Raw genomic sequence first — 26,565 nt, forward strand, 5'->3', positions numbered from 1 at the left:
CAGGTTTACTGTGATGGAGTTTTGCTTCTTCCACATACAGTACTTCTTGATGTTGTCAAAAACAAGGCACTTAACATTCTCCAAACACCTAGTGGAGCTAAAAGGTCAGGGGCCATAGTGTGCTTCCAGTCATAGCAGTGTACGATGCTCTCCTAGCTGGGGAATCTTCAAACAGATAATACGTGTTGCCCAAGGCTGAATTCAGGTCCCGTTTCACTGCTTGCAATCCTGTTTCAAAAGACCTATGTACGACAGGAAGGGTACAAGTTCCAAAGTCACTCAGTTCTCTTCCTTCTCCTTTACAGTCGAGGTTGGTTTTAATTTCTTCTTTTAGTTTTCTCAGAAAAAAGTTATTTACATTTGACCCATCTATAGATACTTGTAATAATTTTGCAACTGATAAAGAAGACATGCCTTCTTGAAACTTCTTCAGTAGTAGCAGTTTGAAGAAAAACACTGGTTAGATACCGTGTGGAAATGTTATGACAGTAGTCATCCCAAAACTGAACCACTAAATCCATCTGTCCCTTTTGAACCACCTTATTCAAAGCTTCATCAAAATAGATAACAAATGTTTGGCAGTTTCAGCTATTTCAGTAAAAGATCAGAGAAATATGGTGCCAAGCCAAAAGAAATAACATACATTGCTTTTGTTTTTCCAATATGAAACTGTTGAGCTATCTGAGAACATTCGCTTGAATAACTCACTGATGTTGTTACAAGAGTTAAATGATATCTTCTTCATCACCAGTTGCAAACCCCACAGGTTCTCTGCTGTCCTAACACAGTCCTTGATTACACAGGCAGCCACAATAGTTTGTGTGGTGGGTAATTCTTTGCCATTTTCATCACTCTGATCATGTTTTCCACTTTTCGCAGGGGCTGTTTCACCCTCTCTGGTTTTACTATCTAAATTTGTACTCAACTTTGAACCTAAACATATCGTGATGGACTGCTGACTTGCTATAGTTTTCAGGTTCTTCTGAAGTAATGGTCCTTGTGCATGAGGCTCCACAGCTCTATTTCCCATATTACTTAGTTCAAACTTTTTGAAGCACATTTTACAATAAACTTTGCATTTGTCTCCAGCAACAGGTAATAGCTATGGAACGAAGTCAGGATGAAGTTTGAAATCCAGCCACTGCATATTAACTGTTCTCTTAAAAGCCATCTTCAAAATGTGGTTTCAGATACAGCCGTACACAGAACCACCAGCCTGACACCAAGATGTTAGCAGATTTGTTTTCTGGCAAGTAGGAACTTTCCAAAACTGGAAAAGATTCCTTTTCACTTTTTGCATAATGAGGAGATCAGCAGCAAGAACGGAGGTGGAGTTTAAATGCCTGCAGATCATTTCTGCAATCTAGAGAAGCAGGCAACCCTCATTTGCAACCTTTATGCATGGGAGAAATCAGGGAAGAGGGTGAGAGCTGTTACTCTGTAAAGCCCAGCAGGAACAAGCAATCACATTTGAAAAAACTACTTTGCATGGTGCAGAGTAGAAAATGCTAGGTGACAGTGAAATCCAACAGCAGCAAAACTCATTTGCAACTCTGTGCTGGGTTTAGCAGGTGTCAGAACGTCTATTCCATACACAAGCATTACCCAAAAACATGCTTATCTTTATATGTAAGTTAAATGCAGTACTAGCAGGTTAGATCTTTAAAGTTTGTATCTTGCTAAACTTTTAACTAGTCTTGCTTTGCAAATGCCACAGGTAGGCTTTGGAAATCATGCAGGGACAGAGCTCAACAAACACATCAGGCTGGTTGCTGGGGGGGGGGAGCTGAGAAAAAGGTGGAGCTGGGAAAGGGCACCATTCAGTTTTACTTGCCGTCTACTATTTCTGTATTCCAGTTGCCACAAGAACAGATCATGCTCTAGCAGCAGCAGGTAAAAAATCCACTGCTTGAATATATTTTAATCACAATTTCCCTTTCCCTGACTTCAGACCAATTTCCCTGACTTTCCCTAACCAATTTCCATTTCCCTGACTTTCCTGAAAGTGGCAAAGCTGCAGGGGGCCAGTCTGAGGTCAACCTACTGCCTGCCAAGGTGACGAGAAACTTCTCAAAAGCCATCTCAAAATTAATCAGCTCAATCAGCCTGTTCAAGCAATTTTAATTTGTCCCCTACCTGTGCAAAGACTGTTGAGTTTCAGTGAGTCTAAGCCCCATCAAATAGTGATCTATCCATGAAATCAGAACTGCAGAGTTCCTCCACACCCAGTTCAATTCCCGCCCCCCAATAAACAGAACCAGGTGTAGAGCAAGATATCATTTGGGACAGAGCCGTGATCATCATGGAGGACATGAAGTTCTCAGCCACTCTTGACAGAGCTGCTTCTGTGTGGATGTGGAGTACCCCAACACAACAAGTTGGAAGTCTAAGACCAGTTCAGATGGCTCAGAAATAGAGACTGTTGAACAGTGGGGTGGATGGTACACCTACAGAATTCCCATTCCATCTTGTACACCTACTTTCAGATATAAACATTCAAACCCAGAAAACTGAAATATAACAGCTAGTAAGGAGGACTATTTCAAAATAAACAACTGCAACTCTGCCTATCCATCCTTGAGGTCTTATCTGCTATTGCATTAAGAGTGAAGATTTTTTGATTCTACCCCCTTTCTCCCCTAACTCCTTCAGCATCATTATAATAGTCCAGGGGAAGCTGATGGGGGACACAGGATGGAGTGGGGGGACTCTTCCATTTCTGTGAACCTCACTGGATTTCAATGACAACATCACGCAAAAGTACTGTTTTTACATCCTTATGTACACGTTGCACCTAATTACTACCAATAGTACTATATTTTCAGCAGCACTGAAAGTGAATGGGTTATTTATAACAATTTGTGAAACAAACATTATTTCTTATACATGCTAAAATTGGAGAAGCACTCACATGTCACAATTTATTTTTCTTAAGGGAAAGAAAAACATGTACAAAATAACAGGAGTATAAATGGGGCTTACAACAAATATTGCTTATGAATTTTTGCCTTTAAAAGGTATGCTTTCATTGTGAAAGAGAGTCTTCTCCTCTACTGGAATACTCTCACAACACAGAAATTGTGAAGGCAGATAGAATTCCCTGTATTGATACAAGTGTGATGAGATGGGTTTTTGAGTTAAAATCTTTTAAAGGCATATGGGTTTTGTAATTAAGAAATAAGCCAGAGAGGTTCCATCTTGTTTCTTTGTATAAAGTATCTTTGCTATGCTGACAAGTGTTTTTCAGACGAGCCGACAGAATGTTATTCTGAAAGCCTGAGAAGGACTCGGTGTGATTAGATAGATGGGAATTGTTGTGACTCTTTGAGAAACCACAGTTAACCCAAATAACATCTGCTGTGTATGAGAAAGAATTCATGTGATGTAACAGGACTGTTTGCCTAGTAACGAACTCTGATTGGATGACATCGTGGGAAGGTGCATTAGGCCCTTGCCAGTTACTCTTGAAAAAGGAACTTTTTACCTATGGAGATTGTCTTTCCAAGACCGACCTTTCAGTGATTCGTGACCTACACTTCAGCCATTTGGGACTTACCCTGATGTCTTTAGAGAGAGTTTGGTGGCCTACTTACATGGACTGGTTTCTATGCTTTGTTGGATTACTTTTGGACTTATGGGATTTTTCCTAAGGACTATGCATGGACTATTTTCTATGGACTGTTCTATGGAATATTCTTTATGGACTTCTTTTCTTGGAATACTCCATGTGGACTATGCTCTTGTAATTTTGTAAGGACTATGGTATATTTACTGGATTTTTCTTTTCTAAGGACTATGGGACATATAATGGATTTTTACTTTTGTTTAGGGGTTTTTATTCTATAGGATCACTGAGGACTATAGCCTTTTTATAACCAACTTGGATTAACTTGTTTTTTTACTAATGATTTCCTGGATTGGAACTGTTTTGATTCTTTTTAATGTCTTTTTGTATTTTTAATAAGGTTTTTGAACTCTTTTATATTTTTCATGTTTTCTTTGCCTCACTACATCTTTGTAACTAAACAGCACAATGCTAGATTATTTGTTTTGGTTTAATTTGGCTCTGATACTTAGTAACATGCTTTTTCTTTAATAAAATAAAGATTATAAAACTCATTTGGTTTCCTGAACAGTACACTTGCCATAGGGTCATCTGAGAGTGCTGCCTCGGCCTAGCTTACTTAGAGTCCTGTCAGTGGTGCAAGTTAAGTCTAAGGACTACAAAGCCCACTTGACCTTTTCACAATAATATCTGAGAGTACCAGGGTGTTCTTATGTGGGCAGACCTGCGAGAAGGAGTGTTGTAGCATGGCTGGCTGAATTTGGACTCTTCAGCCCATTTTAGCATGTGCAAACTCCTGATTGCTCTCTGTCCAAGCTTACACGTGTGTTTTCGAACCCGTGTTCGTTACAACAAGTAAAGGTAAAGGTTCCCCTTGACATTTAGTCCAGTCGTGTTCGACTCTAGGGGGCGGTGCTCATCCCCATTTCCAAGTTATAGAGCCAGCATTTGTCCATAGACAGTTTCCGTGGTAACGTGGCCAGCGTGACTTAGACACAGAAAGCTGTTACCTTCCCACCATATTGGTACCTATTCCTCTACTCCCATTTTTGCATGCTTTCAAACTGCTAGTTTGGCAGGTGCTGGGACAAGCGATGGGAGTTCACTTCGTCGCGTGGATTTGCTCTTACGACTGCTAATCTTCTGACCTTGCAGCACAGAGGCTTCTGCGGTTTAACCCTTAGTGCCACCATGTCCTTGTATTGATATACTGGCCCCATAAATAGCTTATTCTGAGCTCTAACTTATGGAGATGATGGGCTGAAGTGGAATGTGGGGGAGGAGGAGGCAGCACAGCAGGATTTCAGATGGGAGTGAGAGCACTGTAGACAACTACCAAGTAACGTGAACTGGTGAGTTAAAAAAAAAGTGGCTTGGGTGTACCCTGGATGGTGACATACAAAAGGGGGCTTTTGGTCCTTACGGTTGCCTGCAGAGGTTTTCCAGGGATCTTACAGGGGAATTCAGATCTTCAGCTAGGTATGGGAGCCATAAAAAAAGGAATGAGGAATTATTTCCATTTGTTAGGCTGTGTATGGCTGCCAAACAGAAAAAACAAAAAAAGGAGGTATTGAAACCTGTACTGCTGGAACGCTTTAAGCCACAACTCACTCTGCCTCCCATTTCTCTTCCCACACTTGTTATTGTGGCTTCGTTCATTTCCCATTACCTTCCTCTCTTCTGCTTTCTTTTTTGTTCTGTAACTTTATTATTTCCTTCCTTTCAACTTCAGCTTTCAACTCCAGGCCCTTTTTCTCCCTTTCCCCACTCCCCATCTCCCACTGTGCTTCCCACTGTTATGAATGAGCACATTTACAGAGCTGATTACTCACCATACATTGTTCCTGTATATTTCTTTCCTTCTCATCCAAACAAGCAGTTTCATTTTATGCTTTTCAGGTTTTTTTGTAAAATTTTTAACAAAACATATTTTATTTCTTCAGTTAATGTTTTCTATAGCTGTGCACATAAGTTATTCCTCTTCTAGTTGCTACTCTGACTATACAAGGATTGACACTTGCTCCTGAATATCAGAAGGGGGAGTGAACTGCAGCATAATTTTAAAACTATGTTGTTGTTTAGTCGTTTAGTCATGTCTGACTCTTCATGACCCCATGGACAAGAGCACACCAGGCCCTCTTATTTTCCACTGCCTCCCAGAGTTGGGTCAAATTCATGTTGGTAGCTTCGATGACACTGTCCAACCATCTCTATAGTAGCTGCTTTTTTAAATGCATGCATTTTTCACCTATATTGCAAACTGGCTGTCTTGCATACCAGCATATGTCAACAAACCATATCTTCCCTTACAGCAATGTAAACAGTAACTGATTGTTGAAGGCATTAATGTATTTGACAGTGTACATTCTTATGAAGTCTAACATTTTATGGTTATATATACTTTACCATGAACATTGTTCTGAAGTTATTCAAATCCATTAGAAATTCCTCCACTGAAACCTTCTTCAAATCAACAGCATAATAGTCCATCACATTTCGATAGAGTTTTTCCATATTGTCATGCAACCTAACAAGTTTCTGGAATTCCTGCTTTGCTTGAATTGCAAAGGTGTATTAGGTTTGTTAAGGTTACAGAATCAACAGTAGAGTCCTTTTAAAAGAAAAAAAATGAATATCAAATAGAGATTAATACTTCCAGCAGCCTTACATTCCTCAGTTATATACCAATACGAAACAGAAAAAGATAAAGAGAATTTTTAATAGGGTAACCCTAGCAGACAGTGTAAATGCTGCAGATGTAATATACAGTGGTGCCTCGCTTAGCGAGCGCTCCGTTTAGCGACAAAATCGCTTTGTGATGAACTTTTTGAGATCGCTTTTGCAATCGCTTTACGATGTTTCCTATGGGGTATTTTCGCTTTGCGATGATCGGTTCCCTGCTTCGGGAACCGATCATCGCAAAGTGACCATTTTTGCACAGCTGATCAGCAGTTTCAAAATGGCCACCAGGAAAAAAACAAGGCCACCTGCTGTTTTCTGGGACGAATTCCTCGCTTAACAGGCAGCGAAAATGGCTGCGCTATGGAGGATCTTCGCTGAACTGTGAGTTTGAAGCCCCTAGGAACGCATTAATCAGGTTTTAATGCATTTCTATGGGCTTTTTAATATCGCATAGCGACATATTTGTTCAACAGCGATTTCGCTGGAATGAATTAACGTCGCAATGCGAGGCTCCACTGTATCTTGATTTCAGCAAAGCCATATCTGGTACAATTTTTCTCTTATCTAGTACGCAACAGCATGACAGGAATTTTTGCTATTTCATGTTAAAAATTTTCAAAAAATACTACCCTGAGCTCTTGTTTCGTGGTTTTCTTTATTTTTCCACTTTTGGCCTCATTTATTTATTTTATTTATCCTAAGTGACTTTAAAAATCTCTCAGTACTTAATGTATCATACTGGTCAATAATGGGTTAATGCCAGTGGAAGCTGATGACATCATCAGCTGGCATCATAAAATTTAATTTAAATTAAGTGAAAGATTCCTGTCACCCCCATTTTAGGTTTGAAGATTTTGAAGACTCCCCATTGCTCTGAGGAAGATTTTGGAAGCCTTGAGACAGGGTGGGAGCTTTAGCCAAAAATTTCCAATGCTGGGATTGAAATGTTTGGCAATAAGGGGCGATTAAAACCCGCCTGCCATCCTGAGGCCCCTGAAGTCTTCCCCAGGGCAAAAGGGAGCCCTAAGGAGCCTCAGAACAAGCTGAAGGTGCCATTTGTTTCAGCCAGCATAAGTTTACACCAACAGGATTTTGATTAATGAAGAACAATCCTGAAAAACTACTACTTCTGATGAAATATTTCCAAATGCTCACCTTCTATGATTTTTTTAGATTTTCAACCTTTTTATTTCACTAAATATAATGAGAAGTGAGCATTCAGATGGCATTTTTATACTGACTGGATGAGTACAGCAAGTCAGCCCCACTAGCCATTTAATTTTATATTATATCTTCATTCCAAGCCAGTTACATTATAAATTCCTTCAAGCCGAAGCAGGCTATTAAGCACATAATTATGATTAATAAAGCAAAGTTACCAACCTAACTTGGTTAGATAGTTTTTTTTAAAAAAACTGTTCCAAAAGTGTCAGTTTATCAATAAACTGAGACACATTTTTCTTATATTCTGAACAATCCCTGCACTTAGTAAGCTTTTCATAAAATTAATATTTAGATCTATCTTCTAAAACATACCTTTATATGATATTTTAAAGAAGCAAATTACTGCACAAGAATACTAACACAACTAAAACTTTATCTGATACCTAATTTCAAACTATTATATTTATTTTGCTTTTTTAATTGATGAAGATTCCAATACTTATAGTGCTTTGAAATAATGCATTCACATCATAATCAAAAAGAAACTTCCCTGCTGCAAAAGTACCTGATGTCTAACTTATTCGTCTGCACATTTAAAACATATTTGACATAATTCTAATTGTCTTTTCACATAACATTTGTATTAATGTCTTCAATATTCTGATTTATCTGTTTAACTGCAGGAAACAAAATCATGCAATTAAAGAACTGAATTGCATGTAATGTAGTCTATAAAACTAATTGGCAGTCAGCTAGAATAATCTAGTAAGGGCGATATCTACACAATTATAGATACTATCAGGAAAAAATGAATTTGTCAAGGTTTGACATTCTGTATGTAGGGAATGGTAAAATAATTATGAGGAATATAAAGAATGCAACCCTGAAAGTGTACATTGTGCTTTAAAAATGAGGTTTGAACCTCACCCTGCAGTTTACTAAAAGTTACTGCAGGACAATCAGCCAGCTCGACAATAAAGTCCGAAAGGAAAGTCAATGTAAATTAACATTGCCTTGTAAAATAATCTTTCATAACTTAAAGCTGAACGTGTAAACAATTGATAAAGAAATAGAAAGCAACTGAGAAAAAGAACTCCTAGACCACAAAATATTTAAATATGTTAACATGACCAGTAAGTGTCATCTGCTGATGCAGGAAATTGCTGGACCTATAACTTACTACTTTGGTAATTTAAAGCATCTCGCTTTTCCTGCAGCTGCAAAGATCCAATTACTTAGAACAAAAGCAACTATCTGCCACAGCAGCAGCTTGCCAGCCTCATAATTAACAGGAGTCATACTTTGCTACCCAGGAAGAAACAATTGAGATATCCATTTTAAAAATTCTATTCATAAATATCAGCAGTTTACTACACTGGCAACATTCAGTTATTTACAGTTGAAATGTAAACAACCAAGATAAATATAAATATAGAAAGGAAAAGGAACATAGACAATAAGCGACATGTCACACCACAAACACCAGGTATGAATAACAAAGATACTAGGCATAAGACACAACGATAAGAGACACCAAGAAGCAGGCAGAATCTGACCCCCTACTCAGTGCAGGAGTACAAATCAAAGGATATCTGCCAGGTGGTTATCTGAATTTCCCTTGAATGCCTCCAGTGTTGGAGCACCTCTCGAGGTAATTGGTTCTATTGCTGTACTGCTCTAACAGCTAGGATGTTTTCCCTGCTATTCAACCAAAATCTGCCTTCCTGTAACTGGAACTTGATCTCATTATTACATGTCCTGCACTGTGGGATGATCGAGATCAGATCCTGCCCATCCTCTATATAACAGTCTTTCAAGTATTTGAAAAGTGTTATCATATGTCTTATTTTCTTCAAGGGAAAGAACCTTTCTTTCTTTTTTCAAGGCTAAACATGCCCAGTTCTTTCAGTCTTGGTTTCTTTATGCTTATCCTAGTTGCTTCTTAGCCAAATGCAAAGTAGTCATGGGTAATTTTAGACTGGAAAACATGGAGGTTAGGGAATGAAGAGAACCTGGCAGCTATAACACACACGATTCACAAAACTAATTATGCTGGCTCCTAAAAATGTAGTGGAACAATGGTAGTGACTGTTCCAGACGAAGAGAGGAAATGTAGAATCCAATTGAAATTGAAATACATTGTATTTGCAGCATAAAGTAATCAGCTCAGGTTGGAAAACAATCAAAATGGGCAATCTAATGGCTATTCCTAGCTTTAGAGTGAGCTTTCATTTATAAAATACAGTGGGGTCTTGACTTGAGAACTTAATCCGTATTGGAAGGCGGTTCTCAAGTCAAAAAGTTCTCAGGTCAAATCTGCATTTCCCATAGGAATGCATTAAAAACCATTTGATCCGTATCTGCTCTTTTCCGTCCATAGAAACTAATGGGAAGCTGCTATTCCGCCTTCGACCACTAGAGGGGTATATTTTGTTTCTTTTTTTCTTAGGTCAAGAAAGGTTCAGGGAAGGCAGGGAAAATACAGTCCAGGCAGTACAGTACCAGGCAGTCTGAAGACTGTCTCCCAATCCACTCTCTAAACGCTGGGAGGAGTGAGGAAGCAGACAGGCACCCTTTTCACTGGCCAACAGTTAACTGAAAATTCAAATTTTGCACTTTCCTTGCCTCCCACGTGGGTTTTTTTCAGTTCTTAACTCAAATCTAAGTATGTAAGTCAAGTCAATATTTTCCTATGAGAGTGGTTCTTAAGTCAAAATGTTCTTAACTCGAGCCGTTTTTAAGTCAAGACCTCACTGTAGACTGTATTCTATAGTTAAAAATTATTATGCTTAACTGCCAACTTCTCAAAAGATTGCACTTTATGTTTTTTTCCTTAATTTAATGAAGTACTTTTATATTTATATGAAGAAAATTTAGAATAACTGGAGAAGCCACAGTACTACTTTCAGATCATGAATTACACGTGAATCTTCATTAAGCCATTTTAGGTTCTTAGTAATTCAAGGTGGAAAAGAGGTTAGGCTTGTCAAAAGTGATAGCTTTAAATTGAATAAGGATTATGCAAATAAAGTTAAAATTTGTTAAAGAACATCAGACAAAGCCAGATAAGTTATTTAATATAAAAAAAGGATATGGACATCTTTGTCACAAATTTGTCATGATTATCTTCTGACAGGGGAAAGGTCTCCAGATCCCTCTCAAGTTGTTTAAGCTGCCTTTCCATTTGCTTTAGGTTCTTCTCCAAGTTTTCTACTGAAACTAAATATATATTTTTAATTAATAACTTCAGCTACATCAAAAGGTGAATACCGTTTAGATGAATATTTGCATGAAATAACCTACAAGAACCACAATATAGAAATACATTTTTGTGACATGCAGACCATATTCCATGTCTTCATGAATTATCACTCTATTGAGCTAAACATCACATTATTAAAACAAACAAAAAGCCCTGTATTAGAAGTTTATTAGGCAAACCTCAGACACTTCTAGTGAGATGGCATTTTTAGAATTTGCAAGGACAGATTCAATACATTTATGTATGCCAGAATATGAAAAGATTGCATACTTTCAGCTAGTTCATGTAGTTATCTGTGAATTCAAACATATGGGCTCCTTTTGTGCCTGCACAAATGACCCTGAGACCTTCCAGTATTAAAGCACTCCTTCTCCACTGCACATACTCCCTACCCCATATCAGGCCCTGATTTCCCAGTCCACCATAGATAAGAAAATAGTAGTTGTGTGGCAGACAGAGGGGAGAACAGTGGGTTTGTGAATTCATATATGACCACTCAAAGAATACAGGTAAGCCACCTGTCCTTCTTCATGGTCTCTGTGAAATCACACATATGCACGACTAGCAGGGTTACACTGTGGCTGGTGGGATATCATACAGAGGAGATCACCACTCTACCAAATGCAGCATCAAACTTGGCCCTGACATCCAATTTATAATGGTTGATTAACATTAGACTGTTAAGACCAGGCCACTGTCCTACTAATTTCTCTCAGCTAAATTTTACTGAAAAAGAAAGATAACATAGTGACTACTCTAATAGAGTGCCTCTTTAAGAAATTGGGCAGCAATCTCTCTGCTAGTTGGTGACAAGGTGATTGTGTTAACTATTCATTTAGACAGTCTTTGAGGTGTAACATTGTAACGTGCCCCTTGTGTGTCCCTGGATTATTTCACTAATCTAAGGCCCACACCACATTCTTATTTACCACCAGTTGAATTGTTATTGTTATTGTTCTGGGCCTCCAATTCTAATTTCCTCATCTCCAGTTGAAAATGCATTTCACTTTTTTAAAAATTCCATTTGTCTGACCTAAGCTCTCTTCAGCCCTGGCTTTCTCTTTAATTCCCAATTCCTTGAGTTTATATTCTTGTTCTAACCTCTGTCTTTCAAAATCCTGGGGGCTTAGAACACTTTCTTTCTCTGAGACAATCACTATAAATTCCTGAGGTCCCTCCTCTTGAACTTGTGGGTCTCCATTTCCCTGAGCCTCCTCAGGTTCAACTTCCTCCATGACTGATTTTTTTGTTCTTTTGGGGGGCATATTTGAGTTAAAGTGAACTGGGTTTTTACTTTCGTTTACTGTTTTTAAAAGGACCTCTCTTTCAGCTGTTTTTCTAGTAACTATGTTGCGCTTTACTTAGCAGCTCTCTCTGGCTGCTCTCCACCTCACAACTTTCGTTACTATGTTTCCTTGTCTGAACAATCCCTGCCTACAGACACCAGAATAATTTTCTTTTTAGCTTTTTATTTTCCTATCCCCTCAGATCTGTCCTGACCCTGGCTTCCACTCTTATCCACCACTGCTCCATTTCTCTCAGAGCTCTGGATTTTGTGCTTGCCCACTGGGTCTCTCAAATCCTGAGGTAAAAAGAAGTTTTCTTTAGAGTCGATTCCCTATCTTAAGTTCCCCAGACCTGGGTTCAGAAGCCCCACCACTAAGCCTTTCCACAAAAGCTCTAGCAGGTTACCCATTTCTTTACCACAGATCCTAAATAAAATGTACCCACAACTCCAGAAAATCCACTTTCAGACTTTGGCTTCACTGGATTATTTTTTATCCCACCGCTGTACACCAATAAGAACCAAGCACGTTCTTATTTATGCTGCCACCAGTTGATCTCTGTCAACATTATTTACTTGGAAAGACCGAGGTCCATACTGTATGTAACTTTTAACAAAACCATGTTTATTGGATACAGTTCAAATCTTGAGTTTCATTTAAGTAGATTCCTAAAAGACATTAAAGCTTTCAGTAGTTCCGTAATAACTTATTCCACACTTGACTCTCTCTAAGTTCCACACTCTTAACTGCTTTTCCACTGACTATCTGCTCTTACTATTTGTTTCACCCCTCCCTTTATGTTCCACTGGCTCTGCTTGCCAACACTCTTATTGGTGCATGCTGATACACTCATACATATGCATAGGCAGGGTGATCGCTACAAACATGTTTACCTTTCTTTGATCCATGGTAGCTAACAAAAAGTCTAGTGGAGTTTCTCAAGTCCCTTTTTCTGGATGTGTAGAAGGCTAACACTCTGTGGGCGTCCAAAGTGTAGAGTAACTTTTACAGTTCCAAAGTAGATGATGGGGAAAGTTGGAAGCAACAAGGGTTGATTCAGATGGAACTTTGAGACCACTTTACATAAGGAGAGGTCAGACAACAATGTTACATTATCCTTATGAATATTGGAAATATCTGTTGGCTAGTGTAGAGCAGTGGTTCTTAACCTTTGTTACTCAGGTGTTTTTGAACTGCAACTCCCAGAAACCCCAGCCAGCAGAGCTGATGGTAAAGGCTTCTGGGAGTTGCAGTCCAAAAACACCTAACAAAGATTAAGAACCACTGGTGTAGAGCATAAAAGAATTTCAGAACAAAATCAGTCTATGCTTCTCTGTTCAATCTGTATGCAGAATGTATACAAAGAAATCTGACTAAATTCAGATGAAGGAGGTGTAAATATAGGAAGAAACATCAATAATTTAAAATATGCAGATGATACTATCTTACTGGCAGAAAGCTGCAATGACTTGGAACAACCTTTAGGAAAAGTGAAAGAAAGTGCCAAAGCAGAGCTGCAGTTGAATATTAAGAGTACAAAAATCATGACTATAGAAGAACTACACAACTTTAGCACTGATAATAAAGAAACTGAAATAGAGATTTTATATACCTTGGTTCAGTCATCAATCCAAAGAAAGACTGCAATCAAGAAATCAGTGGAAGACTGAGACTTGGAAAGGCAGCAATGAAGAAACTAGAAAAGATCATCCAGTGTAATCATGTGTCACTGGAGACCAGGATCATCCACATTGCTCCATTTCCAGTCACCATGTATGGGTGTGAAAGGGACAGTTAAGAAAGCTGACAGTGAAAAAAATGATTCAATTGAAATATGGTGCTGAATGAGAGCTTTGTGGATTCCCTTGACTAAGAGAAAGATTAATAAGTGGGTCCTAGATCAAACCAAGCTTGAACTATCTCTAGTGTAAAAAATTTTGAAAATGAGGCTGTCCTACTTTGAGTGCATTGTAAGAAGGCACGGTTCTCTAGAAAAGACAATCTTGGGAAATGTAGATGGCAGCAGGAAAAAAGAAAGGCCAAATATGAGATGGATTGACTCCATGAAGGAAACCACAGGCTTGAGTTTACAAGAGTAGAGATAGAGCAGGAAAGCTGAGGATTGGACATTTTGTAGATGTCTCATTTATAGAGTCACCACAAACCAGAGGTCACCTGATGGCACACAGCAAAAATCCTTTTGAAATTGTGGGAAAGATGGATCACAACTGAGGTTGCAGAACTCACTAGTCCTATGTACAGAAGTGACAATGACTATAAATATGTCTTGTAAGTTAGAAGCCTAGAATCTGCAAAAGCCATGGCTTCAAACGGTGGCTTCATAAATTACCACCAAGGAAAGTGACTATTGTGGCATCAGCAGGATCTGATGTCTGGATAAATATTTTTCATACCCTTCAAAGACCTCTTAAGAACTGGGTGCCTGAAGAAATGTGACGCTGCTGAACCTGGTGGCTGATGTGCAACAACTGCTGAATCATACACTTTGATAGAGGAATGAGATAGATCTTTCTGTTTTGGATGTAGGAAAAATGTAACACTATATGCAGCAGAAGGTAAAACTTGTGCAATTATTTAGCAAAGTGGATAAATCTCCACCATTTATACATACATTTTGTGTTTGATATATGGCTTTCTTACTTCAAAAATTATTATTTTCAGGTCAGGTGAATTTTCCAAGCTGTTAAGTGGGGTAGGTCTGAGAAGGACTATGTCCTTGCATTGCATGAACAGGTCTAGGATCAATGGTAGGTGAAAAATGTCTGCTGCCATGTGCATGAGTGTAGTGAGCCAAGCCTGCTGCAGCCATCATAAGACTATTAGTATTGTATTGGCCTTGTTGTGATGCAGCTTGTCATGGGTTGATTTATGTGGTTTAAATAATGTATTGGAGATGGGCTATGTAGTTGTGAACAATGTAAAATGGATTCCATATTGGTTCTGTGTATGAAGGATTTTGCATGCTGGGAGTGTATTTCCAGGGGGCTGTGGGAATGTTTTTCCTTTAGGCCTGGACAAGCCATTACAAGATAAGAAGACCAGACACTTGTTGTGGCATAGAAAGCGATGGACTGAGAAAAACAACACCTGTTTCTCATGAGAAGAGAAGGAGGGACTGTTTCCATAACCTTATGCCGCAATTGGATGACAGCTCAAGAGATGGAGGAGAACGGGGGTTCCAAGAAGCTTCAAAAAGGAACTTTTCCTATGTGATGAGATTCTTTCTTTTGTTCTGCTATTTTTATCCATCATAGTTTTGCTAGGTCTGTTTGCCTGCTGCCCAGTGCAGGTAGAGGACTGAGGGGAATGTAGGAAGACAAGGAAGAAAGAAAGGGGGGGCTTTTTGCCTTTTGTCTACCCTAAGAAAGCTTTTAGAGATTTTTAGGGATTTTTAGAGCTATTGTAATTGAAATGAATTACAGTGGTGCCTCACTTAGCGATTGCTCTGTTTTACGGCGAAATCACTTTGTGACGCTGTTTTTGCGATCGCAAAAGTGATTGCTTTGCGATGGCCCCTATGGGGAAAAATCGCTTTGCGATGATCACGCTGAAGCGATCATCACAAAGCCCCCATTTTTGGCCAGCTGATCGGCAGTTCCAAAATGGCTGCCAGAAAAACAAAATGGCGACCACTGTTTTGCCTCGCTTTAGAGGCACCCAAAATGGCTGCCACAATGGAGGATCTTCGCATAAGGTCAGTTTTTAAGCCCATAGGAACGCATTAAACACGTTTTAATGCATTTCTATGGGCTTTTTAATTTCCCTTAGCGACAAAATCCCTTAGCGATGTTTTTCCTGGAACGGATTAACATCGCTAAGCGAGGCACCACTGTATTGCTTCATTTCTATTTTGTATTAAGCCTTGAAAACAGCAATATATTAAATAAATAAATAAATAAATATGCTATGCTTTTGCATCAAACTGACTTTATTCTGTAAATCTATATATTTTTTATAAAAATAATAATTATAAAATCTTTCTGTCTCTTGAACAGTGAAGCTGTCTTAGCAATACCCTGAGGGGGAAACAAGGCCACAGCAAGCTACTGAGTCCTACCTTATTGAGCAAAGTAGGTCTGAGGACTACAAAGTTCATGTGTAATTTCTTATTGATTTTTCCTAAGGTTGAGCAAGTATCTTTTTAGGGCAGACTTGTAAGAGGTTTCTTGCATGCCTTGGCTGAGGTCACCTAGGACTCAACCCAGCTGCATGAGAGTGCACAGACTTCCAATTACTCTCTGTCTGACCGGTCAAGTTCTCCTTTAGAGGAGGCTGATCATGACACAGCTTTACTATGGCCCCGTGTAGTAGGGAACAGGAGGATGTCTCAGGGAGAGAAACTGATTTAACCTCCCTGGGGTTTCAAAAATGGAAAATTGAGAAAGAGCAGGAATTTCAGTTAAGAAAATTACAGCTTGAGGCTCAAACCAGACAAGCTGAGGCAGAGGCCAAAGAAAGGGCTAAAGCAGAAAAGAGACGGATGGAAATGAGGGAAAAAGAGATGCAACATTTATTTATTGTATTTATTTATTAAATTTATACTAGAAATGGCATCTCTAAACAGTAACAACAGTAACAGTACAAATGAAGGGGCCTCAGGAGTAGACCTTAAGAAATTCCCTCAATTTAAAAAGGGGGATTGCCTGAATCTTTTCTAATTTCCTTTGAGAGAGCCTGCTGGGACTATAACGTGACGGGACCAGAGCACATGCTGGTACTGAGGTCCTTAATTAGCAGTGAATTGTCTGAAATGTACGCGAATATTTCAGTAGACCAAGCTAGAGATTATGAGATCTTTAAGAAATTAGTTTTCTCAAGATTTGGAATAACTTCTGAAAACCTCAGATGCAAATTTAGACAGTTAAGTAAGAAGCCTGAAGAATCATATTCACAATTTGAGGCAAATCTACTTAGATATTTACAAAAATGGATGTAACAATCTAATGTGCAAGCTTTAGAGGATATGCAGAACCTCATAGGATTGGAACAATTTTATTCAGCTTTGCCTACTGATATAAGATATTTAGTTAGAGACAAACAACCTAAAACAGTACAACAAACTAGTGAATCTGCAGATTTAATATCAGAGATTAGGAGTTCAAAATATTCTGAAGTGAAATTGGGCAGAAACTTTGAAGAAAGAAAAAGAGAACCCAAAGATTTCCACAAAAACCAATATACAGATAGAAGCCATTTTAGACAGAGACCGTCAGAACAGTACCAAAAGATGGGTAAAAGGTTTGAAGAAAAGGGAGACAGAACCCCTTTTCAAAGACATTTAAAAACTTGTTTTGGTTGTGAAAAAGCAGGTCATTTTATTTCAAACTGTGAATCTTAAAAACAAAGAAATGGGACAACAGAAAACAAGGGGAGTTGTACCTAAAAAAATGTACTATATACAAAAGCAGAATGAAAATTCTGAGACAAGCTAGAATGACAGTTTAACTGACAGAACAGTGACGCAGGAGCAACTGCCTCCTCTAGCAGAGATTGTCCACTGCTATTACATTAAAACCAACATGGAATTGATGAAGTCATCTGGAGAAAATATTTACATTAATAATATCAAATATCTAGCATTGAGAGACTCTTGTTCTCAGATAACTATATGCCATACAAATATTATTCCACAGGATCATTCCAAATGAAAAAAATTACAGTTAAAGGAATTGGGATAGAATTAATTAAGCTACCCATGGCTAAAGTGCATATAAAGTATAAAGAGTGGACTGGTATATTTAAAGTAGCCATTACAAATCAGATTCATACTCCATGTTTGATTGGGCTAGACTTAACAGAGCATATCAAAAGTGTTTTAATCACTACACACTCACAGACAGAAAAGATAGAGAATTCTTATTGTAATTGTGAGCTTCCTAAGGAAGATTTAAGTGTAAGTCAATCATCTGAACTTGCACAAGGTGTAGCTGTAACAAATTCTCAGAAAGAAAGTTTTAAACAAGAACAAGAAAATGATTTTACTTTACAGCAATCTTGTAATGCAGTCAAAGAAACAGTACAGTGGACCCTCTATTTACGGAATTAATCTGTATTGGAATGGTGGCTGCAGGTCGAAAAGTCTGTAGGTAGAGTCTCCATTGACCTACAATGCATTGAAAACCGATTAATCCGTAACCAGCTGTTTTTGTTCTGTTTTTGTTCAATTTTGTTTGTTTTTTTCTGGTCTGTAGGTCGATTCTCTGGCTGCAAGTCGAACCTAAATTTTGCGGCCAGAGAAGTCTGTAACTCGAAAAGTCTGTAAGTTGAGGGTCCATTGTAATTGCAGAATCCCCTAAAAGATTCTTTATAGATTAAAGTTTCCACAAACAAATGGTTATCCCTTTTGAGTACAGAGAGAAAAGAATGGAAAAGGGATATGAGGGAGGTCATTTTGGAGTTAAGTGCATAGAGCAGGGGATAGAACAAAGTTATTACCGGCCAAAGATGGAGAAACACATAAATGCATATGGTCAAAGCTGTGACATTTACCAAAGACAGGGAGATCCTGAGTTAAAGATGAGATCTGAAGTAACAGGAATAGCTAAGAAAGACTTAGTAACAAACTATAAGGAAAATTTCAATTGCAAGGAAAATAAAATAAAAGATATTTGCAAAGATTATATTAAAAATTCTAATAAGAGTTTCAATCAACTGACCCATGAACACAGAGAGATGTCTGTAGTTGAAAAAGATGAAACATGTTAAGGGTGGTTTTGTATATACAGGCTCACTAGGAAGTCAGAACATACTTGTTACAGTAACGTTGACATCACCTGTCCGTCACTGCTGAAGCTGTATGTCATCTGCCAATAGCGTGACGGAAGGTGGGACATAAGGGGTGGAGCTAGTGTATATAAGGGGAATGAATGGTGTGAGTGCTTTAGATAGGGATTTGAGATAGGGACAAGATAGGGACATGATAGGGTCTGAGATAGGGCTGGTTAGGGACCAGATAGGGTTATGCTAGGGAGATAGGGCTTGAAGATATTGTGAAGTAAGAACTGTGCTATCTAGTGAGGGTCTGGGAGAGTGTGTGAGAGTGTTACTTTATTACAGTGATTGCCTTATTATTTTTCTTCAAGTGATTTACCATTCCTTTTGTTGTACACAATAAACACAAGTTCTTTTATTTTTAAATCATACATTGGCCTGAAGTATTATTTGAGGGAATGGTTGGTGGCAGCGTGAATTAAGTGTGAGTGAGTGTGACGTAATAGCCCCTTTGTGACGCATGAGGAGGCTGTTACAATACCCACTACAGCAACAGAAGAAAGTTGGGGAGAAAAAAGTTTCCTGTAGGGTCAGATTACTAATTGGCTTGAAGAGGGTTGTAAGATTATGGAAAAACCCAAGGAAAGGAGTTTTGCCCAGGAGCTAAAGGAGAACAATAATTTGGAGGGTTGTTTAAAATTATCCCAAAATCATATTCTATTGTTCTCTGAAAGTAATGAGAAACTCTGTATGGACAAAGATCTTGTAACTAAAGAAAAGTCCTTAGCAATATCAGAGCCTAACTTAAAATTGAATACTGGAAAAGAGAAAAACTTAACTGAGATGCAGGAAAGACCCTACTATCCTGAAGTTAGGGAAATGAAAACTTTAGAGGGAAGGAAATTGCAGTTAGCAGAGCCAGTACCTAGGGAATGAACGCAGTTAACTGAAAAAGCTGATCATTCTGTATCTGCACAAGTAGGTAAAACCGTGCAACCCAAAACCCCATCTAAGAAAAGGAAGAATAAAGAAATAGAACTAGATAAAATTAATTGTGCATCTAAAATTAATCAAGTAGATAAAATGGAAATTCAAGGAAATGTGACTGTAATTCGGAAGGTGAATAATAAATCTATATCTAGAAAGAACATGAATAAATTTGTGAGTGAGAAGAAAGGAGTAAACTTGGACTTTTAAAACAGAATTCCAGAGATGTACAAGAAAAGAGAAAGAAATATCGAAGGGTAGTTCACATTAATATGATGAAGCTGGACTATAGAAAAGAAAATATGGTCCTAAACCAAATGAATAGGAGAAAATATGAATTGAAATATTGGGAAGGAAGAGGTGTACCGTATTTTAGATTTCAAGGAGTACTGAGTAAATTTACTCTAGCCACAGAAAAAATAAAAGAAGCTAGAGTAAAAGATGTGATAAGGATGGCAGGCTATACTTGTCGCTGGAAAAGAAATTCCAGGTATATAGCCTCTCCTTAAAAAATTATAAAAGCTAAAAGAAAAGATAAGAAGATCCAGAGGTTGAGCAGATGTAACTAGACCTTAGGAAAGCTGCAGACTATATTAAAGAGAGTTCGTGTCCTGAGAGGTCGTGTCGTGAGAGGTCCAGAGTTCCGGAGTGACTTCATCATCGCTGTGTCAGGATTCAAACCAGGAGCCGTGCTGAGCCAGGCGGACAACAAGAAAGACCGAGCAGATGAGAGACATTTAATTGACAAGTGGAAGGGAAGGTTGGAGATTGACTGGACATTGCAAAGAAAGAAACTTTATGTGAAGTTACGAACTGTGAAATATAAAACCAACAAACTTGCAAGAGGGACACAAAATCTGAAAGACTTTAATTGTGAGACCCAAAGCAAAAGAAAGACTAATAATAAGACTGAAGAAGCATTGTCTTGAAGATCCAATGGATAACAGAAAGCAATGAGACGTGGTACAAGAAGACTGAAGAGTGAAGAAGAAAAACCTGTAATGACAAATATTAGAAGTGAGAGTATAATCAAAGGTTCTGGTTATGTTCTGCAATGTAGTGGTATGCAATGTAGTGTTAACATTAATGGCAAGTAGTAAATAAATGTAAATGTAATAGAATATGAAAACTGTTATAAAATGATAGTAAAATGAAAATGAATAAAAATGTTTGGTACATCTGAATAAATGATAAGTAATGTTAAATATGTAATGATATAAGTAATAAAAATGGTGATACATGTAATGAAAAGTTTAAAGACAAAATATTAATAAGTTTAAAAGAGGTAATAGAGAAAAGGTAAAAGTGTAAAATGTATATCTATTCAATGTTTAAAGATTGGTATATTGAAAAAGGACAGGTTACTTACTTGTAAACATGGTTCTTCAAGTGGATTCTCTACCAGTGGGTAAAGACAGCGCCTGCACTGGCCTCTCGGAATCTTCTAGAACTAAAGATAAAAGTAACAAAGTTTTAGGTTGCCCTGTACAGCGCATGCTCCGCCCGCCAACGGCTCAGTTCCATATGCCCGCCACATAGAGAGAGTTGGGACTCACCTACCAGTGACGGACATGTGGGGAGGCCGGGTGGGATGTGTGTATTCATAGAGAATCCACTTGAAGAACCATGTTTACAGGTAAGTAATCTGTCCTTCTTCAACGTGGTTCTCTATGAATCCACACCAGTGGGTGATTAGCAAGCTTACTTACTGGATGGTGGGCCGTCGCTGTAGCAATGAAGTAAGTACAGCCCTTCCAAACTTGGCCTCATTCTTAGCCCATAGGTCCAGCTTGTAATGTGTAACAAAGGTAGACACATTGGACCAAGTTGCAGCCCTACAGATCTCTTGGATGTCAATTCCTCGTAGCAGAGCCATCGAGGTGGCTACAGCTCTGGTAGAATGGGCTTTGAGACCTTCAGGAATGGGTTTCCTCTGCAGTTCATAAGCCAGAGAAATGGTGGAAACCAAACACCTGGACAAAGTAGAAGATGAAGCAGCAGAACCCTTGCGCTGACCATAGAAACAAAGGAACAATTTTGGGACTTTCCTAAAGACTTTAGTCCGAGTCACATAATAAGCCAACGCTCTCCGAACATCCAAAGAATGGGGCATGTGCTCAACATCTGTATATGCATCAGGAAACAATGTCGGTAAAATCAAGGGTTGATTAACGTGGAACTCTGAAACAACTTTCAGAAGAAACAAAACGTTTGGGTGAAGAACAACCTTATCTTTGAAGAACTGAAGGTACGGAGGATCTGCACGGAGTGATGCCAGTTCACTGGCTCTTCTAGCCGAAGTGATGGCTACCAGGAATAAGGTCTTAAAAGAGAGGAGCTTAAGGTCACACGAGGCCATAGGCTCAAAGGGTTGCCTAGTAAGGCAATTCAGCACTGTCTGTAAAGACCACTGTGGTACTGGCTTCTTCAACGGTGGTCTCATGTTGCCCAAGCCCTTGAAAAAGACTTTAAGTGTTGGGTGTGAAAACCATCGGGATGATTCTGAGTTTGGGGGTTGGAAGGCAATAATGGCTGAAGTATAAACCTTTAGGGTAGATTTGGATAGTCCAAAATCAAAGAGGTGTTGAAGGTAAAGCAGGAGGGTGGATAAGGCCACGGGCGAAGGCTGCAATTTGTGCTCCTCAGTGAACTTCAGAAAACTTTGCCACTTGTATTTGTAGAGCAATTTGGTGGCTGGTTTTCTTGCCTTGTCAATGACTTCAATCAGTGATGGGAAATCCTCCACCCTGTCAAGTGGAGAGACTCCAGGTCTGGATGAAGGATGTTCCCGTTGTTCTGAGTAAGCAGGTGAGGTAACAGCGGTAATGTTACTCTGTCTACTGCATTTTGAAGAAGCATGGAGAACCATGGTTGACGTGGCCACTAAGGAGCAATGAGGATTGCCTCTGCTCTCATCTGCAGTGCTCAACGATGGTTTTCTGTAGAACAGGTATGGGCGGGTGAAGATAGAGTAGACCCTTGTTCCATGGGATCATAAATGCATCCCCTAGAGACCCTTCCTCTTTTCCTGCACGGGAGGCATAGGTTAGACACTTCCTGTTGGTCTGTGTCACAAACATGTCTATGAGGGGTTGGCCCCATCTGTGACAGAGAGTGAAGAACACATCTTGATCCAGCTCCCATTCGTGGGATTGGAACGAGCGACGACTCAGCTCGTCCGCCAACTGATTGTCCAATGTCAAGACGTGGATGGCCACCGGAAAGATGTGCTGCTGGTAGCACCACTGCCACAGATGGACAGCCAGAAACAGAAGGAATTTCGATCGTGTACCTCCCTGCTTGTTCACATAGAACATGGTCGTGGTATTGTCTGTGACAACTTGTACCGCTCTGCCTCTCACGATGGGAAGAAAGGCTCTGACGCTTTTATGACCGCTAGCAACTCTAGGTGATTGATGTGTAGTGAGACCTCTTGCGGGGACCATAGTGCATGAATCTGATGGCCCTCGCAGTGGGCTCCCCAACCCAGAGGGCTGGCATCCATTGTCACTTGTCTCGTGAGTTGTAGAGGCCTGAAGGGTCTTCCTATCAGAAGATGAGGGAGGAATGTCCACTACTGTAGCTGATCTGCGAGCTCTGGTGTGACCCTGAGGCGCTTTCATTGACTGTCCACCATTGGGTTGAACAAAGTTAGTAGCCAAGATTGTAGTGAGTGCATCTTGAGGCGCGCATGAGGCAAGGCAGCAGTTGTCAAGGCCATAAGGCCTAGTAGGTGTTGGGTTAGTTTGGCAGACACCCTCCTCTGAGGTCTGAACTTCCGAACCGCCTTCCTGATTTTTTGAATACGGTCTGGAGGTAGGAACATGCATGCATGCACAGAATCCAACGCGGCCCTATACAGTCCATCATCTGAGAGGGCTCCAAGTGGGACTTCTCGTAGTTGATGGACAGGCCCACAGCCTGTAGAGTATGAAGGACATGGTGGGTGTTTCTGCGTGCTTCTGCCTTGGATCTGGACACGATCAGCCAATCGTCGATGTAGGGGTAAATTTGAATTCCCTGAAGACGAAGGTAAGCCACCACCGGGGCCATGCACTTGGTGAAGGTCCTCGGTGCGGTGGAGAGGCCGAATGGGAGAGCCACAAACTGATATACAGTGTCCATGAACATCAGGCATAAGTACCTTCTGTATTTCCGGTGAATGGTGATATGGAAATATGCATCCTTGAGGTCCACCACCACAAACCAGTCTCCTTTCTTCAGCAGGTGAATGATCCCTTCCAGAGTGACCATCCTGAAGCGGCGTGGTCTGAGATAAGTATTCAAGTCCCTCAGGTCCAGAATAGGTCTTAGGCCGCCGTCTCTCTTGGGTACTGCAAAGTACCGGGAGTAGAACCCGTCCAGGATGTCCCAATGAGGTATCTTCTGGATGGCTTGTTTGTGCAGAAGGGTGAGAATCTCTTCCTCTAGGATGGGATCGAACGATGTAGGGTTGATCCATCCTAGAGGAGGCAATTCTATAAACTCCAGCCGGTAGCCTGAGCTTATAATGTTTAAGACCCAGGTGTCTTGGGTTATTGTGGTCCAGTTTTGAAGATAAGGAGACAGGTGGGTGGTGTGAGGAGTGGTCTGGATGCTTAGTGGAAAGTCAAAGATATTGCTTGGACTTTCGGCCAGGAGGTTTGTAAGAGTGACGCTTAGTGGACTGAGGTTTGAAACTGGAGGCTGACGAAGAAGCTTGTGAACATGGTGGAGCTTGATTGCGGAATGACTGATAGGTGGAAGATGTAGATTGTTGTTGTGTAAACCTAGGATGCCACTGAAACTTTGTGGGTCTAGGTTGCTGCTGTATGGAATATGATTTAGCTGTCTTTTTGCTTTTATGTAAGTTCAAGTTCTCATCTGTCTTCTCACTGAAGAGACCAGAAGCATCAAATGGCAAATTCTTTATTCTGGCTTTTATGTCATCCACTATGTTGGTGGATCTAAGCCATACATGTCTTCTTAGGGTAATGATGGAGGCAAGGTTTCTAGCAGTGGCATCCGCCACATGGCGAGAAGCCAAGGGCTGGTGTTTAGATACAGTTAGTGCCTCAGCATGTGAATTGAGACACATCTGTCTGATGTCCTCCAGTGCTACCTGAAGGGCTGGTAACACCCTTGTCCAAAGCTGCTTCTGATATGCACCCATTGCCACCAAGTAATTAAGGGCTCTGAGCGCAAAGGTGATCATGGCATACAGACAACATCCCAGAACCTCCAGTTCCTTTCCCTCTTTGTTAGTAGGGGTTGGATGTCCCTTAGTAGGTAGTCTAGTTGCACTGGACTCAGCTACAAGTGAGTTGGGTGCAGGGTGTTTTAACAGGAAGGCAGTTTTTGGTCCATGCACATGGTACATGTTCTCTGTTCTCCGCGACATGGAAGTGGAGTTTGCAGGGTGTTCCCAATACTCCATGATGAGATCCATGAGCTCAGAGACATATGACAAGCTGACAGGGTGAGACCGTTCCTTATTGATGTCTCCAAAGATTAGGTCGTCCTCCCGAGCAGGTGATCTCTCTGTCTCCATTCTTAATGTAGTAGCCATCCTGGAGACCATCTGAGAATAGGATGAAAGGAGAGGAAGGATGGATGTCCGCAGCATCCGATCCCAAGGGCTCCCCTGGAAGGGGCGTCTCCAGGGAAGCCTCAGAAGAAACTTCTTCGTGATCAGAGGTTTGAAGGGTTTGGCTTTCCTCATCTGAAGACTGAAGAATGCTCGGTTGCTGAGTTTTATTCTTGGGTGCAGTAGACTTATGATGAATCGGCAAGGGAGCAGGCTGTGGAGGCACAGGAGGAGTAACAGGCTTAGATGCTGTAGTCTTAGTAGGACCTTTGTCAGTCGACGTCGACGGGGCACTCCCGTCAGCACCGGAACGCTTGTGGTGACGATGCTTCTTTGGAGGGGAGATGGAGGAGGACGATGATGTATAACGTGCCCTCTTTCTTCGCCTCCTTCGATTCCTAGATGTCGAGGGGGACTCGGATGAACAGTCTCTCCTTTGACGTCGGCGGCGAGATCTCCTCCTGTAGAAGCTGTCATCTGAGTCGGAGGACAATAGTCCCAACGGTGATGTTTTCTATGTTTGTCGACACCGGAGCCATGCTTGCGCTTACGATGGCGCCGAGTTTTCTTTACTGGAAGTTCTTCATCCTGATCCGACACCGGATGTCGAGGAGAGGGAACCTCAACAGGCTTCTCAGGTCTCCATGGTGGAGTGGGAGGAGACTTGGAGCCAACAGATCCCGGCGTCGACGATCGGGATCTAGACGCCCGCCCTGTTAGAATAGGGCTATCAGGGGCATTAGCTACACCAGCAATCACTCGAGCCAGCTGGCTAGCTGTAGGAGACCTCTTGACAATGACCAGAGGTTCCTGTCTGGGAGGGATAGAAGCACCCATCTCAGAGGTCGAATCGCGGTTGCAGGATGAATCTTCAAGTATCGGAGATGGCAGGGATGTCAGCACCGGCGGAACTATAAGAGTAAGTTCCTTTGACTTCGACTTAGGTTTAACCGAGGACGACTTCTGTTTCAGATGCTGTGTCGGTGGATTGGAGGAACCATCGGAGGAAACAGTCGGCACCGACTGTGATGATTTGTGTTTTTATGAGATGCTAGAATGGGTTTTGTAGTCATAATATTGTCTTGACAGCATCCATCTTGATTTAAAGTCTGCTCTGTAGTAGGAAAGTTTTTCATGCTGTTTCAGAGAAGCTTCGCTCTCTGGTTATCTCGTTACTAAGATGAGTAGAGAGCAGAGACTTTCGTAGTCAAAATAATTCTGCCACAAAACATGATAACAACTCTCAAGCTCCCATGAGAAAGTTAGGCGGGACAACAAGACCCAGGAGGGGGTGTTCCTTTTGAAGCATTCTGGGAAGAAG

General features: G+C 40.4%; 1 protein-coding gene across 6 annotated transcripts in view; it reads right to left on the reverse strand.

Moving 5' to 3' along the window:
• Positions 1–26,565, reverse strand: part of LOC110078403 (protein diaphanous homolog 3) — a 355,467-nt gene that overhangs the window by 122,639 nt on the left and 206,263 nt on the right. For 5 of the 6 annotated variants that reach the window (XM_078390739.1, XM_078390740.1, XM_078390743.1 and 2 more), the window contains 2 exons: positions 10,505–10,630; positions 5,972–6,135 (listed from right to left, as the gene is read on the reverse strand). In XM_078390739.1, coding sequence (XP_078246865.1) covers positions 5,972–6,135; positions 10,505–10,630 — 290 coding nt within the window. The remainder of the gene's footprint in view (positions 1–5,971; positions 6,136–10,504; positions 10,631–26,565) is intronic. The other variant, XR_013543712.1, reaches the window with a different exon arrangement.

The sequence above is a fragment of the Pogona vitticeps genome, chromosome 3, assembly GCF_051106095.1.
Source record: "Pogona vitticeps strain Pit_001003342236 chromosome 3, PviZW2.1, whole genome shotgun sequence".
Lineage (NCBI taxonomy): Eukaryota > Metazoa > Chordata > Lepidosauria > Squamata > Agamidae > Pogona > Pogona vitticeps.